This window comes from Suricata suricatta, chromosome 9 (assembly GCF_006229205.1).
Source record: "Suricata suricatta isolate VVHF042 chromosome 9, meerkat_22Aug2017_6uvM2_HiC, whole genome shotgun sequence".
Taxonomy (NCBI): Eukaryota; Metazoa; Chordata; class Mammalia; order Carnivora; family Herpestidae; genus Suricata; species Suricata suricatta.
Window position 1 is genome coordinate 110,119,291 of NC_043708.1, and position 17,325 is coordinate 110,136,615.

At 49.3% G+C, this 17,325-nt stretch overlaps 1 protein-coding gene across 1 annotated transcript; it reads left to right on the plus strand.

Annotated features, from left to right (window-relative positions):
* Positions 1-1,697: 1,697 nt before the first annotated feature.
* TBC1D21 (TBC1 domain family member 21) lies at positions 1,698-14,857 on the plus strand. The gene is made up of 11 exons (XM_029951684.1): positions 1,698-1,929; positions 8,625-8,732; positions 8,863-8,966; positions 10,146-10,240; positions 10,780-10,890; positions 11,001-11,101; positions 12,014-12,110; positions 12,447-12,547; positions 13,500-13,616; positions 14,240-14,323; positions 14,708-14,857. The coding sequence occupies exons 1-11, from the start codon at positions 1,870-1,872 to the stop codon at positions 14,738-14,740; spliced, it is 1,011 nt and encodes a 336-aa protein (XP_029807544.1). The 5' UTR covers positions 1,698-1,869; the 3' UTR covers positions 14,741-14,857.
* Positions 14,858-17,325: the final 2,468 nt, after the last annotated feature.

A 17,325-nucleotide genomic window follows, 5' to 3' on the forward strand; every position in this document is an offset into this window, starting at 1 on the left:
GAGTCCAAGGGATCAAAAACATTCCTTGCTTCAGCTCAGTGTCCTGTAATTCCGTTTGAATATTAAGCCTCCACGTGGTTGTTCTGAGGCTTTTGTAATATGACCAAACTATCCTGGCTAATTTGGGCAAGGGCTATTATCTACAATATACAGATAGGGAGCCAGAGGTGAAAGGAAGTTCAGTAGATGATCTATGGCCATCATGTTCATTTGTGAAACCGCGTCGGATTTAGCACACAGATTTTCCAGCTCCCTGCCTGATCTGAGCTTCTTAGAGGAAAATGACAGTTGCTTCTCAGTTGTCGACATCATTAATACAGAGGAACAGAGACATAGATAATCCCAAATGGTGAGTAATGCTCACGCCATTTCTCCTGCTCCGGACATTTGCTTTGGAAGCTTCTTGCCGGCCTCAGAATGGAGGCACCCGCTGTGGGAGGCCATTCCTTTCTCATTCCACCCCTTGCCTGCTCAAAGCCACCTACCCCCTGCTCCATGGAGACCGAGGGGCCGCAGTTTAAGGGGAAGAGGCTATATAATGCTTTCCTAGGCTGGCATGGAGTAGCAGAGGGAGGCAGAGAATAAGTGTTTTGATTTAAAAGGACCCCCGAAGTGCCACAAGCTAGCAGAACAGTCACAGTAAATGAGACAATGAATAGTGTCCACTGAAGTCTTCTGTGTGAGTTCTGATTCATTATGTTAATAAGGGTGTGAGAACCAGAGGCTGACTGTATTCTGATTTCATGACTGGGGGACCCGCGGCTCGGAAGGGGGGAACATCCAAATTTAAGGTCAGAGTCCAAATTCCGTCTCCTAGCTCCCGATTCCAACTTAGTTGGCCTAATTGCTACTATCTCCTAATGACCATGGATGCTTTTGAGCCAGATGCCTTTAATGGCCTGGACTTGGGTAGACATGCAAGCCATGTTTAAGGTAGAGAAATAGCGGTGCCAGAGCCAAGAGCAGCCAACTCCTCAAATTCATTCAGCAAATACTGAGAACCTGCCAAGTGCCAGGCAGCAGGGGTTGACACTGGGAGGCGAGCACAAAGGAAATCCGACATTGACCCTGGCCTGAGGAACCCAGAGTTGGAGGGGAGAGAAGATATGTAACAGAAATCTCTATAACACCTTCAGAGAGGACAATGAGATGAGCTCTACGAGAGCTTCATTTATTCTTCCTTTGAATTAAATCATTCATTCAGTCATGCAGGCCGTGTCATAAGTGCTCTGGATATAAAAAAAAAAACTGGTCTCTATCCCCAGAAGCTACCATTCAAATACTGACCCTGAGTCACCAAGGAGTTTTTCAAAACACAGTACCCCAGGTCCCCAACCCAGACTGCTGATTCTGAATTTCTGGAATTGATACTCAAGAAACCTGAAGCTCAGAATCTTGGTGTTATCTGGGTTTGGGTAGTGATCTGTGGGATAACAAGGGAAGGGAGCCCAGAGGAGGGACAGCCAGAGACAGGGAGAAAGGCTTCCTGGCCCGTCTCTCCTAGGAACTTCCCTGACCTGCCCTGCACGTTGGTCTGCATGTCCTCTGACCCCAGACTCCACTGCATGTCCTGTATGTCTTGAGATTTTTCTGGCTGACTGGTCAACTTCTTTGGTTCCTGGGTGTATCTCACTTCTGAAGCTGAGTGCTCTCATGTTCCAAGGTCATTGTGATGAGGGTTCCAGGGGCCTTGTGACACATGCTGGCTGGTTTCCTTCACGTGTGGGAAGTCAAGGAGAGGCCCAGTTCCCTCTGGGAATGCAAGTCATCCCTCAAAAGGAAGATTACCTTCCCCTGCTAATTAAGCGTCAGTTAAAGCTCCCAGTGAGCTCTGGTCAAAGGCTGCTTTGAAGACGGCCAGCAGGGGCCATGACCACCCTCTCTCCTGAAAACAGCCTCTCTGCCAGATGGTCAGCTTCCTTCATCCTGGTGCGTGTTCTTCATCAGCTCCAAGTCCCTCCCTCCCCAACTTTCGGTTTGCATTAAGGCCACTTTCCCCTGTTGGGTGGGAAGGACTAGAACCCTGAGCTGGCCTAGAAGGTTGAGCAGGGTAAGTTGTACCTTGATCTCACATCAGCACTAATAACGGGACTGGAAAACCCAGGTCCTCTTGCTCGCTTTCCCCCTTCTCTCTAAGCCAGTTACCTTCCCTGTAGGTGATAGTCTAACTTTAATGACTTCTAGGTTTACAGGTACAGACCTGAAGATGCTGATACATTTTCTTGGTGCTTTTGCCAACAATTTTGGTATGCCGCCACCAGGTGGCAGTAATGCTTTTGTTAGTAGGAGGTTTCAAGCCCACTTCACAAAATACACAGTATATTTTTCAAAATCATAATAACTAATTATAATGACCTTAACCAATCTTGAGTTTCATTGATCATACTGATTAAGAGAATGATACATAAAAAAAAGCAGAAATGCAAAATGGGCACCTTTCTACCTGAGTTTTATTTCACTTTTTAAATTCTTTTTTTTGTTTGTTTCCAGTTTTAATTTAAATTCTAGTTAGTTAACACATAGGGTAATATCTGTTTCTCCCTGAGTTTTAAATGTTATTGCTTTTTTGCAGATTATTACCAGGTCCCGATTTGGATTTTCTTTATATCTCTATTCATTTCTCTGAACTTACGGAGTGATAATAATAAAATAACAAACTGTCACTTAGCCTCTATTATGTACAATGGCTGTTCTAAATGCTTTCTTTATAGACCCTTATTCTCACCATGACCATACATGGTGGGATGATGCTATTATCTCATTTTATGAAAAGTTGCAGCACAGAGACTAAGCAGTTTGCCTACCGCCACACAGCTGGTAGGTGGCAGAGCCGGCATTTAGAGCCAGGCTGCGGACCCCATCTTCTACATCAGTGATTCTCAAAGTGTGGTGCCCAAAACGGCAGCATCGGCATCAATGGGGAACTTGCAAGAAATGCAGGCTCTTGATCCCCGCGTGATCTGAGCCAGAAACGCTGGAGGTGGGGTCCAGTGCTCTGCCTTTTGAGGAGCACCCCGGTGAGTGTGATGCTCAGCTGGCCCTGAGGACCACTATGCTATAGGGATGATACCCCCCCCACCTGGGTTGATAACAATCACCCGGTAACTTGCAAGTTGCATATACGCGTCCCCCGTCCCAATTTTAATATGGCTTCCCTCCTTGGGCCACCCTGCTCTCCCCTGGGTGAGAACCATGGACAGGATGAGCCACGCATACTGTTGAAAGTGTGTCTTGTCCCTCGAGGGAACTGGAGTGGAAGAGGCTGGGAACCATAAGTAGCCAGTGACCCTCCCCAGGCCTACTGGGGGCTCCGTTCCTAGCAATATTCAGAGCAGCGTGGCATCAAAAACCCTCCTGGAAAGTTTGCCTTATCCTCCAGTAGCTTTCCTATTTTAGTAAAGATGTTAGAGAAAATCTTTAACCCAATGAAGCAGAATAGAAGGAGGTGGGGAGATGTATGCTTACAGCCTGGGCCTCTGGCAGGAGGAAGAGGTTAGAGAAACCAGGCCACTTAGAAGTCCTACTTCCGGCTCCCCTTCTCTAGAAGAAACATGGCCAAGGTGTCCCCAGGGTTGCTGGTGGAGAGTTTTAACCTGCTTTCACACAGCATAAAGGTGGGAGATGGTCACAACTGCTCCACCTGGCAGTCCTCCTCCTAAGAGACCAGGGAAATAAAGTTATTGCAGAGCTAAAGGGTGTCCTGCCCCTCATGGACTTTGTATCTCCCCTCCTGGATCCCCAGGTAATCGTGCCCAGATGGTGGTGCAGGGCAGAACAAGGAATGGGGGAAAACGGGAGTATGAAGATGGATGTGGGAGATCATGGAGCTACAATCTCTATGACTTCGAAGAACCCCAGATACAGAATCTGGTCTATGATTTCTGGCATGGACAGTGGTGTGGATGTACTGGAGAAGAGAGGGAGGGGACCTCCGTGTGGACATTTTCCCTTTAGGCTTCTGCAGGTCAACAAGCTTCTTGTGTTTGTCCTTGGCTTGCTAGCAAATGTCTGAGATGTACGTTTTTGTGGTTGGCCTGTAGTTTGTTTAGGTTTTGCTCATAGAAGTGGTAGACACAGAGATACTGAGTTTCCTGAGAGAAGTCAGTGACTGTTCTTTTTTTTTTTCTTTTTTTCTTAAGAGAGATGGAGAGTGGGGGAGAGGGTCTAGAGAAAGAAAGAGAGAGAGAGAGAGAGAGAGAGAGAGAGAGAGAGAAACTTAAGCAGGCTCCTTGCTCAGCATGGAGACCTACGCAACACTTGATCCCACAACCCTGGGATCAGGCCCTGAGCCAAAATCAAGAGTTGGACACTAAAATGACTGAGCCACCCAGGCATCCCACAAATCAGTGACTTTTTATAAGCAAATTCAGCCATGGCAAAGTGGACAGATGGCCAACTGTTGCAGGTAGAGGTTTAGAAATGTAAATCCGCTGAGCACTCAGCAAATACCTTCTTGTGACATTTCTAATTATCTCTGCCCTATTGTGCTAATGCCCTATCTCTTAGGGTTTCTGTGCATATTACTTACTTTGCCCCCCTTTCATTGCATTTGACCCTTTTTTCATATCTTTGTTCATCATTTATTTTTTAACCTTTCTATGACATTAAATTTTAAGGTATGCCTTTTCTCATTGGCTTATATCAGGCATGTGTTTTTCATTCAAATGGAAAATCCTTGCTTTTTACTCTCCCTGGGAGCATGGAACTGGGGTTAAACACCCCGATTCTTGCACCAAACAGCTCTGGGTTCAAATCTCAGCCCTAATATTTACTGTATGACTTCAGATACACTAAATAACCCTCCTCTGGCCTCAATTCCCTGATCTGTAAAACAGTGTAATAACCACACCTACCTCATGGGTGGTTTCAAAGACTAAATGATAAATATAAAGTGTCTAGAACAGTGCCTGGCACCTCATCAGTGCCTTGTCGATGTTTACAACTAACCAGAGAATTTAAGACATTTATTTCTATAATTGATTTCTTTGGGTTTTTATCATGTTTTATGCTTTATGCTTTTCTTAACTCCTTGTTGTTTCCTTTATTATATACTTTTATTTTTAAAAGGGACTAAAAGGAAAATGCCTTGTTCCTATAATTCTCTAATTTTTTAGAATATTTTATTTATTTTTGAAAGAGAGACAGCATGAGCAGGGGAGGGTCAAAGAGGGAGACACAGACTCTGAAGACAGGCTCCAGGCTCTGAGCTAGCTGTCAGCACAGAGCCTGACATGGGGCTCAGACCCACAAACTGTGAGATCATGACCTGAGCCGAAGCCGGATGCTTCAACCGACTGAACCACCCAGGCGCCCCAACTATCTCATTTTTAAAGTAAAATATAAAAGAATTTCTTCTCACTCTATCTTTCAATCTAATAAAAAAAAAATAAAATTTGTAGTTAAAAATCTTCCTACAAAAAACACTCTACGCCCAACTGGCTTCACTGGTAACTTATACCAAATACTGAAGAAAGAAATAATACCAATTCTATACAAATTATTCTAAAAAATTTAAAAGGGAGACTACGTCCCTGCTCATTCTATGAACCCAACATTACCCTGGTACCAAAATCAAAGAAATTACAAGAGAAGAAAACTATAGACCAATGTCTCGCGTGAATATTGATGCAAAGATTGTAAATAAAATTTAGCACACAGTATCCAATAACGTATAAAAGGATAGCATATCACCAGTGGGCTTACCTAAGGGATGCAAGGCTGATTTAACTTTCAAAATCATTCAATATAATTTGCCATATTAGCAAACTAAGAAATGTAAAACCATATGACCATTTCAACAGATGCAGAGTATCATTTGAAAAAATCCAATAGCCATTCCTGATAAAAACTCTCCGTGAACTAGGAATGCAAGGGAGCTTTCTAAATCTGATAAAGGGCAGCTACGAAAAGAAGCCTGCAGTTAACATCATACTGAATCATGAAAGCCTGAATGCTTTTCCTCTAAGATTCGGGAACAAAGCAAAGATGTCTGCTCTCACGATGTTCACTCCCCATGGCACGGGAGGTTCTAGCCAGTGCCTAAAACAAAAAATAAGTAAATAGAAGGCATCCAAACTGGAAAGGAAGAAGTTAGTCTTCCTTTATTCACAGACAACATGATCATCTATGTCAGGGCTGGTAAATTTTTTTCTACAGAGGTCTAGATATTAAGTATGTTACTTTTTATGTGCCATATGTTTCTGTCACAACTACTTAACTCTGCTATTTTAGCCTGAAAGCAGCCACAGACAATACATAACTGAGTGGGTGCAAATGTGTGCCAATAAAGCTTTACTTAAAAAAAACTGGTTGCAGGCCAGATTTGGTCCATGGGTTGTAGTTTACTGATTTTGGGCCTCTTAATAAATCCCATGAAATCCACAAAAGCCACTAGGACTAATAAGGTGGCAGAATACAAGATCAATATACAAGAATCCATTGCATTTCTATATATAGCAATAAACAGAGTTTTAAAACAACAACTTTTTAAATAACACCTCCCCCTCCCAATCAAAATAGTTAGGGATAAATCTGACAAAATATATGAATAGCCTATATACCGAAAATTACAAAACAATGATGAAAGACATTAAAGAAGATCTAAATAGATGGAGACAGATATCATGTTCATGGGTTAGAAAGCTCAATATTGTTATCAAATCGACCTATAAATTCAGTGCAATCCCCATCAAAATCACAGCTGTCTTTACTGTAGTAATTGACAAGTTGATTAAGATTCATACGGAAATGGATTGATAAAGTCCGTATATTCCCTTTCATCATTAAGGTCCCAGGACACAGCCCAACTTTCGCTTTTCCCTCCTGCCTTCTGCCACATGCTGAGTGTTGCAGTCTGAACATAGGTTTGCAGAACGTGATGGCAGTCGGAGGGATGGAAGCCTGGCTCTGGTCTGCTCAGAAGACAGTGTCTGTGCACTTGGGACATGGCATCAGGACAGACCCCCCCCCCCCCCCCCCCCCCCCCCCCCCCCCCGCTAAAGTTAGGCCACTCCAGTGAAGGTTGGTAGCTTCTTGGGCCCATGTGACTTATTTTGGTTCAGAAGATAGAGCACATTTGAGTTAGTAAAGATGCTCAATCCATCCCTATCAAATGTGTAGAAATTATCCCAAATCTGGCCTGTGGGCTCTTATTGTTTTATTTCCAGCGCTAAAGCATCTCTAATAGCTTGCCTCTCTTGTGATCAGTGGACCAGCACCATCAGAAATGTCCTGGGGGCTTGGTAGAAATGCCTCACCCTGGGCCCCACCCAGACCTTCTGAGTCAGAATCTGCATTGCATGAAGATCCTCAGGGGACTCACAGGCAAATTTGAATTTGAGTCACACATGTGCATTGTCCAGTGTATTCAGGAAGTAGAGAGTGTATATATCAGACTAGTCTAGTCACCTGCCAAGCCGTCTACCAGCACCTCTTCATGTCTGCGATGTGGCATTTCAAGATAAGCTTTTCTCCAATAGAAGGTTCCTGACAGGAGCTCTTACCTCCTGATTACCGTCTTATGAGCATTTTTAATTACTCTGCATGCTGCACACTTACCTCCTCCCATATCTCACACACACACACACACTCACACACACACATACACACACACACGCAGGAGTGCACACATCTCTTACATAAACCAGAAACCATTCCTTATGATGAATTGTTTTCCTCTTCCAGGAAAGGCAAAATGGAGCCCATGGGTGTGTTTAATTTGTGCTTATTTTATATTTTTCCATTATCAAGGCAGTATGTATTATTACAGAAAAGTTCAAAAATACAAGAAAAATGAAAAAATTGTATAGAATCCTATTTCTCAAACACTCTCAAAGACTCTTGCTTTTTGTGGGGATTTTTGGTATTGGTGGGGGCTTTCTTTTCAGTTTTTTCCCACCAGAATCTTAATCATGTTAATTCACTACGTATTAGAGTATATAAGATGTCGTTTTTATAGTATATGACACATAGGTGACAAGGAGGGTAGCGGGTGGACGCTGAATGCATAATTTTGTATTCTGCTTTTTTCTGTTAACATTTTAATTTTTCCAGATTATTATTCATTCCCTGTCAGCATCATTTTCTTATGCCTCACAATATTCCACTGAGTATATAAACTATAGTTTATTTAACTATTCCCTTATTGTGTAATGTTTAGAGCACGTGCGTTTTTCATTTTCATTTTGGTAAGTAATGTGCAATGAAAATTATTGTGCTTTCAGCATTTTTGTAGAACTTTGCAGTAATTTCTTCAGGATAGATTTCCAGAAGTGAGTCAGAGGCTGGGGACTTGATTCATATTACAAATTCCAGGGTATAGCATTGAAAAAGCTCAGTTGTTTGAGCATCCGACTTCGGCTCAGGTCATGATCTCATGGTTTGTGAGTTTGAGCCCTGCATTGGGCTGGCTTCAGATCCTCTGTCCCCCTTTTTCTACCCCTTCCCCACTTACTCTCTCTCAAAAATAAATAAGACATGAAAGAAAGAAAAAGAAAGAAAGAAAGAAAGAAAGAAAGAAAGAAAGAAAGAAAGAAGGAAGGAAGGAAGGAAGGAAGGCAGGAAGAAAAACTTAAAAGAAAAGCCAAAGGTTCTTAACAGAGGGCTGAAGTAATTGTCTTTGCCAGGTGAAGAGAAAACCACCCATTGACAAGACAGAATGGGATACCTTCTTTGATGAAAATGGTCTGTTGGCCAAGTCACGAGACTTCATCTGTGTTAACATCCTGGAAAGGGTACAGTCCCCAAGGCCTTGCCCTGGCACTGGGGGGCATGGGTGGCAAGGGGGTAGGCATGGCATTTGGAGAGGCCTTTCGGCAGGCACCCTGAGGGCCCGTGACCTCTCACCCGTCACTCGCACCACAGGGTCTGCATCCCTTCGTGAGGACAGAAGCCTGGAAGTTCCTCACGGGCTACTACTCATGGCAGAGCTCGAAGGATGAGCGGCTCACAGTGGACAGCACAAGAAGGTAGAACATTCCAGATCCTGTCAGGGGACAGTGGATGGCAGTGCAGGGGGGAGTGTCCCCCCCAGCCTGACAAGTTCAGTCTTCTTCCTTCAAACAGATTTCTTATTCTGAGAGACAAAACCCCAACGTCCCCCCGACCGGGGCCTGAACACAGGGGGCGCCAGCACATCCCCACCCAGCTCCATTTAGCAACTGCACACTGTCCGGCATGGGCTTCATTCCAGCAACTTCTCTGGCCGGCCACCAACCCATTGCATCCTTCTCTAGAGCCTGTGTGGCTATCTGAGCTGAAGACTCATGCACAAAGGGCCAGTGGAGAATAATCTGGGGCAGTAGGGGAAACTGAGGGTCTGCTTGGAATGCTGAAAAGCGCCCGTATTAGTTTCCTTAGGCTGCTGACACAAGGCACCACAAACCGGGGCTTTGCGACAGCAGAAATGTATTCTCTCGGTTCTGGATGTCAGAGGCCCCAAAGCAACGGGCCAGCAGTGCCACGTTCTCTTCAGGGGACAATCCTTCCATGGCTCTTTGAGGTTCTGGTGACTCCAATCTCTGCCTTCGTGGTCACGTGGCCTGCTCACCTCCTCTGTCTCTCCTTTGTGTATTTCTGTGTGTCCTCAGAAGGACATTCGTCATTGGATTTAGGGTCCACCTGGATAATCTGGATTGATCTCATCTCGAGATCCTTAATTACATCTGCAAAGGCCCTTTTCCAAATAAGTTCACGTTCACAAGTTTCGGTGGCTAAGGCGTGGACATATCGTTTGGAGGGCCCCCATTCAGCCCCTACACACCTAAGCCCGTGCTAATAATGGACACTAGACACTGCCTCATCCAATCCTTCCGATTCCAAGGCAGAGGTGCATATTCTCCCCATTCTACCGAGGAGGAAACTGAGGTATAGTGATGTCCACAAGGCTTGACCCTAGTTGCAAACATCCAGTTATTAATTTGTGGAGCCGAGACTCAGGAGCAGCCGTGGGACCCCAGGGCCACAAGAGTGAGCCCGCCTCCAGGCTGCCCTCCAGGAGCACGTTAGGGCGTGGTTAGGCTCCAGTGGGGATGAAAGGGGACATCACAGGTAGGGGGCGCAGCCTCCGGGAGAGCGCTACGCAGAGTTCCATTGATTTGCCAGGAGCGGGGAGGCTGCCTCCTTCAGCCTCAGGTCTGTCTTCACAGGAAGAACTATGAGGCCTTATGCGAGATGTATGAAAAGATTCAGCCCCTTCTGGAAAACCTGCACCGGAACTTTATAGAGACTCGGAATAACATCGGTGAGCGGAGTCCGTGGGCAGGGCCGGGCGAGGGGAGGGCTTGAAGCCAGGCCTGCCCCCTCCTCAGTCAGATCCCCGGGGGTGGATGGTTCCCCTGGTTCCTGGGAGCTGCCTTCACAGGGGCCCGGAATTTGCTGGCTAACCTTGGTTAGTCCATCCTCCATCTCGGGTGGGGGTGGCACCCCTAGAAAACCTAGCACCATTTCCTCACGGGTGAGTGCTATTCCTGCTTCTTTGTCTTCATCATCTCTCCCCCTTGGGCCTTGAACTAGGCTGGATTTCAGCTGGACAGGACCGTGGGGTGGGTTGGGGGGCCTATTCCTGGCAGAGGGTCCAGCCTCATCAAAGAATTGAAGGTGGGGACACAGCCAAACATCTTACAGAGTATGATCAGGGGTAGAGCCTCGTGGACTGATGTACTTTTCACAGCCCACTCCCCAGGGTGCCCTGAGTCTTACCCTTTAGGAGAATGAACTCATTCATAGATCCCCTGCTGGAGGTGATGGGTGCCACCTACCTGTCCCTTTTCCCCAACCTAGCATATGACATTCAGAAACTCTGTGACAAAGACCACCTAGGCAACGTCCTTATCGACAAGAAGAAACTGGAGAAGATCCTGCTCCTGAGTTACGTCTGCAATACCCAGGCAGGTGGGCCACAGCCTGAGCCTCCCCACAGCCCCCTGTTCTCAGGTCCTCCCTGCAATCCCTTCCCTACCCCCACCCAGCCCCTCCTCACTGCCCTCCCCCTCCACCCTCAGAGTATCAGCAGGGCTTCCACGAGATGGTGATGCTTTTCCAGCTGATGGCGGAACATGACCATGAGACCTTCTGGCTTTTCCAGTTCTTCCTGCAGAAAACGGTGAGGGCTGGGCCTGAGTTCCGGGCTACCTGCCCGCCACTCCCCAAACAACCCCTTGAGGTCAGGCAGGCATTGGCAGCCCCAGATGTTTCCTCCAGCCCTCGGGGTCCCAGAGGAGCCTGGGCAGGCAGCACGAACCCCAGGGAGGTTTGGGGGGTCCGTGCTGTGTGTGTTGCAGGCATTGGAGCTGAGGAGGGGAGGGCTAGAAGGGTGCTCTGGATCCAACACTCACCAAACTTGAAAGAGTGTAACCAGCCGGTCCCTGTGAAGGCTTCCTCTTCTGGCCTCCCCCTCCCCAAACATGGCTCTGCTCCCACAAATCCTCCATGGCTCTCCATCGCCTCCAGAATAAAATCCAATAACCTTGGCCTGGCATTCAAGGACTATCTTTGGCCTTGTCTCTCAATGCTCCCTTCACACACCCTGCACTTGAGGCACAGCAGTGGACTCCGTACCCCCCAGATGTACCCCACAGGTCACACTGAGGGCTTTTGAACTTGCCGCTCCCCGGAAAACCTTTCCTTATGACCTGGGAAAGGCTGTTCAGAATCTACCCTCACCCATTTCTCCTTCTCTCTTGAGCACAGTATACTCACAGCTCTTTCCTTGTCCACATTGGTTCTGACCCACAGCACAGGCACATTGTGTGTGAGCCACATCCAAAACATCCCTGAATCCCCACCACACACACACACACACACACACAAACACACACACACACAGGTGCATACACATGGACACACACGGATCACATAGACAAACACAGACACAGACATCCAGGCTCCTCCAGATGCATGAGCCCAGCCCGGAGCTAGCCTCCAGAACCAAGATGCAGTGAAGCAGGGCTGGCGGTTCTGGTGCCCCCATGCGGAGAAAGGTTCTGTTTCCCTCCCTCCCACCCATCCTCCTCAGGAGCACAGCTGTGTCATCAACATCGGAGTGGGCAAGAACCTAGTCATGCTCGACAACCTGATCGACTTCTTGGACCCTGTGTTTGCTGAGCACCTAAGTGAGTGGACCCTCTGCAACCGTACATCTCCCCCCACATGGCAGGCATGAGAGGGCACTGGGACCCAGCTCCAGGCATGGTGGGAGGACACGGATCATTTGGTCTTCTCGCCAGGCCCTGGGAGGAGGGTTCACTTAGATGGGATTGGAATCCGGACAGTTGAAAATTCACCACAGTCTCCAAAGGCAGTTGGAAGAGTGAGGGCTAGGCAGTATTTCCCCAGTGTGTGGGTGTGTTGGCGTCCTGTGCTCTGGGTGCCTTTGCTCTATCATGCGCACTGTCCCTGTGTTCCCTGACCACGGCCTCCGGGCTGACGCCCCCTTCTCTTCTGCACAGGAGGGAAGGGTGCTGGGACCGTGCAGTCCCTCTTCCCCTGGTTCTGCCTCTGCTTCCAGCGAGCTTTCAAGTCCTTCGAAGACGTCTGGAGGCTGTGGGAGGTGAGGCCTCCTTGGACAGAGGGCTGGGCCCTACCCCTCCGGCATATGCAACGGGAAGTCTTTCCCTCGCCTCCCCTTCATTGCTGGCTCAGGATGGACTTTGACAGCTTGGGGTGTCCTGGGCCAGTGACCCTGCTCCCACCTTGTTGGAGGAGGCTAGGGCATCAGCTCATCCAGTCCCACCAGCACCTTCAGCAGAGCAGTCAGGGCGGGGCCTCTGGCCCATGCAGGGGGGAAGCCTAGAATGCTTTCCTGCCACCCAGCCCAGGCAGGCCACCCTCTGCTCCTCTTCCCTAGCCTCCCCTCCCTCCACCTTTGCTTCCATCTGAGTGCTGTCTCCCTGCTGGTCCCTCACTCCTAGAGAAGTAAGGGCCCCCTAAAGGGCAGGTCAAAGGTTCATCTGCAGATGAACCTCCCTTGGACTGGACCCACCACCCACTTTTGCTCTGCCCAGCCCAGTCCTCAGCCTGGCATTCGGCGCCCCGTGTGTCAACTCCAACCTGCCTTTTCCCCCCCTCACGGCCTGCTGGTCCCTATGCCCACGTCCATGGCCACTCCCAGACCTCTGATGACACCCCTGGATCGTTGACTTCTCATCAACTGTTGCTTTGTCAAAGCTCCACTCAAATGCTACAGATGGTCACGGGGTCATTTTCCCACCCCCACCTCCCTCCCCGTCCTCCCTCTCTCCCTTACTCTTTTCCTCCTTCACTCTCTCTCTCCTTCTTTCTTCCTCTTCCTTCCCTCCAGCCAATGAATTCCCTGAAGCCTTTTCCTCTGAACCCCGCTGTAGCCCACACCAAGCCCGGGACCCCAGAGCAAATGAGCAAGTCAATAGCGAGGCGAAGGAAAGACTGACCCTGGACAGCTTGCAGTGGGCGGGTCCCCCTCCTAGGGTCGGTGGCAGTCACAGGCCATGAGGTCCAGGCTGACCCCCACCGGCCACCTGCAGGTCCTGCTGACAGGGAAGCCATGCAGGAACTTCCAGGTGCTCGTGGCCTACAGCATGCTGCAGATGGTGCGCAAGCAGGTGCTTCAGGAGAGCCTGCCCAGCGACGACATCATCCTGGTGAGCCGTCCCACCCTCGGGCCGGGCCAGCCCCACCAGCACCCTGCGCCATCCCAGCCCTTTGCCCCAGGCAGGGAGTATGATGTCCTGAGCACTGTGTTGGTGCTTATTCAGAGCAGCCTACTGAAGCCCCACAACTAGTCTGATGCAGAGGCACATAACCATCACCAGCACCCCTATTTCGCACAGGAAGAAACTGAGGCCTTGAATGGCTCTTAACATCTAGGCTCACCGCCTCACAGTTAACCCCTTGGCCCTCGGGGCCTCCTGTGGCAAAAGACCAAGAGTTTTTTTCAAAGCTGGCATTTCAAAACAGTAGCTTAAGTCTATGTTCAAAAAAATCTCTAGGGTGGCAGCCCAGTTATAAAGCAGGTGGTCCTTAGAAGCCCCTGAGTCACTCAGTGGAACCCTGGGAGTCCCTAGAGCCCAGGAGGAAACCTACACTTACCATCTCCCCCAAACATCAAGTTCCAGTGGTGACATTTCAGGCATTGTGCCTGGCTGGCTGGGGAGAGATCAGAAGGCCCCAGTTGCCACGGGCAGTGGCCTTGTCCCTTGAAGCAGTAGGCAGCCAACTGTGCCCAAGGAGACCTGCTCCATCCCAGCTTCCTTTCCCGGCCCAGGCCTGCAACAACCTCATTGACCTTGACGCGGATGTGCTGATCTCTGCTGCCTGCTTGGTTTATGCTGATCTCCTCCAAAGAGATGTAAGTTGCCCTGATTATTTGTCCTCCTCCTCCTCCTCCTCCTCCTCCTCCTCCTCCTCCTCCTCCTCCTCCTCCTCCTCCAAGGAACCTTCTCTGACTTCCCAAGCCCAGCCCAGGCACATGGCAGGCATATTCAGCTCAGAGACAGTCTGTGCCTTGTTCTCTCCTGTTTTCCATCTGCATCTCCTGCCTCCCCAAGGAGACTGTGCTGCCTGAGGACACGGCCCTCACCCCCTCATTCCCTGTGTCCCTCCCAGTGCGTCAGGCACAGGACTGAGCCCTTGGGGGTTCAGTAGAATGTCACTAGCTGGACAAACATGAAGAATGAGAGCGACAGACCAATGTCTGTCTACTTTAACCTGGCAGAATCCTCCTCTTCCCCAGGCTCCTCCGCCATTAAAGAATTTCTTTCTCTGAAGACTCTCACAATGGACAAATGCCCTCAATGGACAGGAGGAAGGTGGTGCATCAGCCATGAAGTCCGACAGGGCGGTAGGGTGAGGGTGTAGGTAATACAGCTACAATAGAAACAGGCTCTGGAGTCCCAATTTGTGCTGGGCAGTGTGTCTCCTGGGGACACGTGAGGACACAGAGGATTGTCCGATAAGAAGAGAGGCTGGGGGGCGAGCAGGGCTAGAGAGGGCCGGCCCACTCCAGAGACCTTGTGGGTCACAGCTGAGGGCTTTCCAAAGCTACAGTAGTTCCACACTTGGATGCAAATGGTTAAGGTCATAAATGACTTTGAGAGCCTCCCTGCCTCCCTTGGAAGACAAACTGAACGTGTCCAAGAGGCCTGCTCAATCCCTAGGGCCAGGTCCCAAGAGGAGGGCCTGCCCACACTCGCTGCGTGCTCTCCCTTCCTCCCAACACGGTGGTCACACATGAAGTTGTTTTCCCAGGGCTTCCCCAGCTGTCTGAGGAAGGACACAGCCCCCAAGTCTCTGCTAGCAGGCCATTCCCCCTCCTGGCTTCACAGCCTCCCAGTCACACCTGCCCTTCTCAGCCTAGAATGCATCCTCAGACCAATCTCTTTTCTTCAGCCTCACTCAGTTTCTCCAGAGGACTGGCCCCTGGCCCCTCGGTGCCTCCCTGGGACGGAAGCTCATGTTGGGTGCCCTCCTCACAGTGTGCCACAGCCCCCGGCCCCCACCCCCTCTGCCCTGGGGGCAGACATGAGGGTTGGCCAGAAGGGGCTGATCCTGCAGAGGAGCTGGGGCTGGCCTGGTGCCCCCACTTCTGCTCAGCAAGTGTGTTCACCTGTGTGCTTATGTGTCCCTGCATGCACAGACACACCCTGCCCAGGGGCCACACCTTTTCAGAGGGGCTAACAGATGGGCAGGAAGGCCCGCCTGGGTTTGCTGTGATCCCCGCCCTCAGGAGGAGGCGTAACTCTCCTTACTCTTCCCCAGCTGCCCCCTTCTGCTCCCATCCTGTCACTCTCAGTGACTGTCACTCAAAAGGCACCAATAATGTCTGGTCTCCTTCTTCTCAACTGAGAATCCCCATCCATGGCTGGCTCTGAGTCCCTTGGCTGCTGTATGTCTTCTGGAGGTGGCGGGGAGGGTGTTGCCGAAGAGTGCGGCCCAGGTCCCCCCACGAGGGTCTTTTCTGCATGGCTGAAGGGCCAGCGCTTGCTGGGCAGGAAGGCACATGGGTAAATTCACGGACTTCTTGGGTTTATGTTCCCTAGACAGTTTATGTAAGTAAGGGTTCCTGCATGGAATACAGGTCTCCAAGAACAAAACTGTGTTTTCATTTCACCAAAGAACCAGAGCAAAAGGCACTTTGGAGCTCTAACAGTGACCTTGGGGGGAGTCCATAGAAACAAGAGATGGTTTTTTTTTTTTTATGTGTGTGTGTTTTTTTATTTATTTTTGAGAGAGAGAGAGAGAGAGACAGTGTGAGCAGGGGAGGGTCAGAGAGAGAAGGAGTCACAGGATATGAAGCAGGCTCCAGGCTCTGAGCTAGCGGTCAGCACAGAGCCTGATGTGGGGCTCGAACCCATGAGCCTTGAGATCATGACCTGAGCCAAAGTCGAATGCTCAACCGACTGAGCCACCCAGGTGCCCCAAGAGACGTTTTCTTAATGCGTCCTTTGGCCTGGTAGCATTAGTTGGCCTATAATTGTTGGTTGAGACATATACACAATGGCCAGAAATTTATTCCAAAACTAACATTCTCTAGAACTCACTCTCTAGGCTGATGGTTTTCTTTTTCTTTTTTTAACGTTTATTTATTTTCAAGAGACAGAGCATGATCAGGGGAGGGGCAGAGGGAGAGGGAGACACAGAATCAGAAGCAGGCAGCTTCTGTGCCGACAGCTCAGAGCCTGTCACGGGGCTTGACCTCACAAACTGTGAGATCATGACCTGAGCTGAAGTCAGATGCTTAACCAACTGAGTCACCCAGGCGCCCTAGGCTGATGGTTTTCCACATGTCTTTAAAATCATGTGTTTTTAAGACCACCATTACACAACTTTCCTCAGGAGCCCAATGTTTGAAGTGTGGGTGGGGAGTCCAGGGCCCTCCTCCCTGGGATCCCCCTCAGGCCCCTCCTCAAACCTCATGTCATTCCCTGCAGAACCTCTGGCCTACTGGGAGCATGTTTGAAACCTCCGTTGGTGTTAAACATGAACTGGATGAAGTCTCGACCCTGAATTGATCCAGGTTCAGATAAATTCCAGGCCATGTAGTGATGGGAGTAAAGATCTTAGAAGAGCAGACTTTTCTCAGCTCATCTGCAGCCCCCTGGCCAGATTAGGATCTTCCTTCTGTGCCGCTCTGCCTATCACAGAGCCGGCCCAGGCTTCTCCTCACTTCGGTTATCACTTTATCACCCAGGGTTATATTTTTCCGAGTAAGGTCCAGACCGGAGATAGGACTATGGGAAGCTTTGAAATCCTAGAGCCTGGGACTGGCTCTGTCAATTGAACATCTGACTCTTGATTTTGGCTCAGGTCATAATCCCAGGGTTGTGGGACTGAGCCCTCATTGGGCTCCAT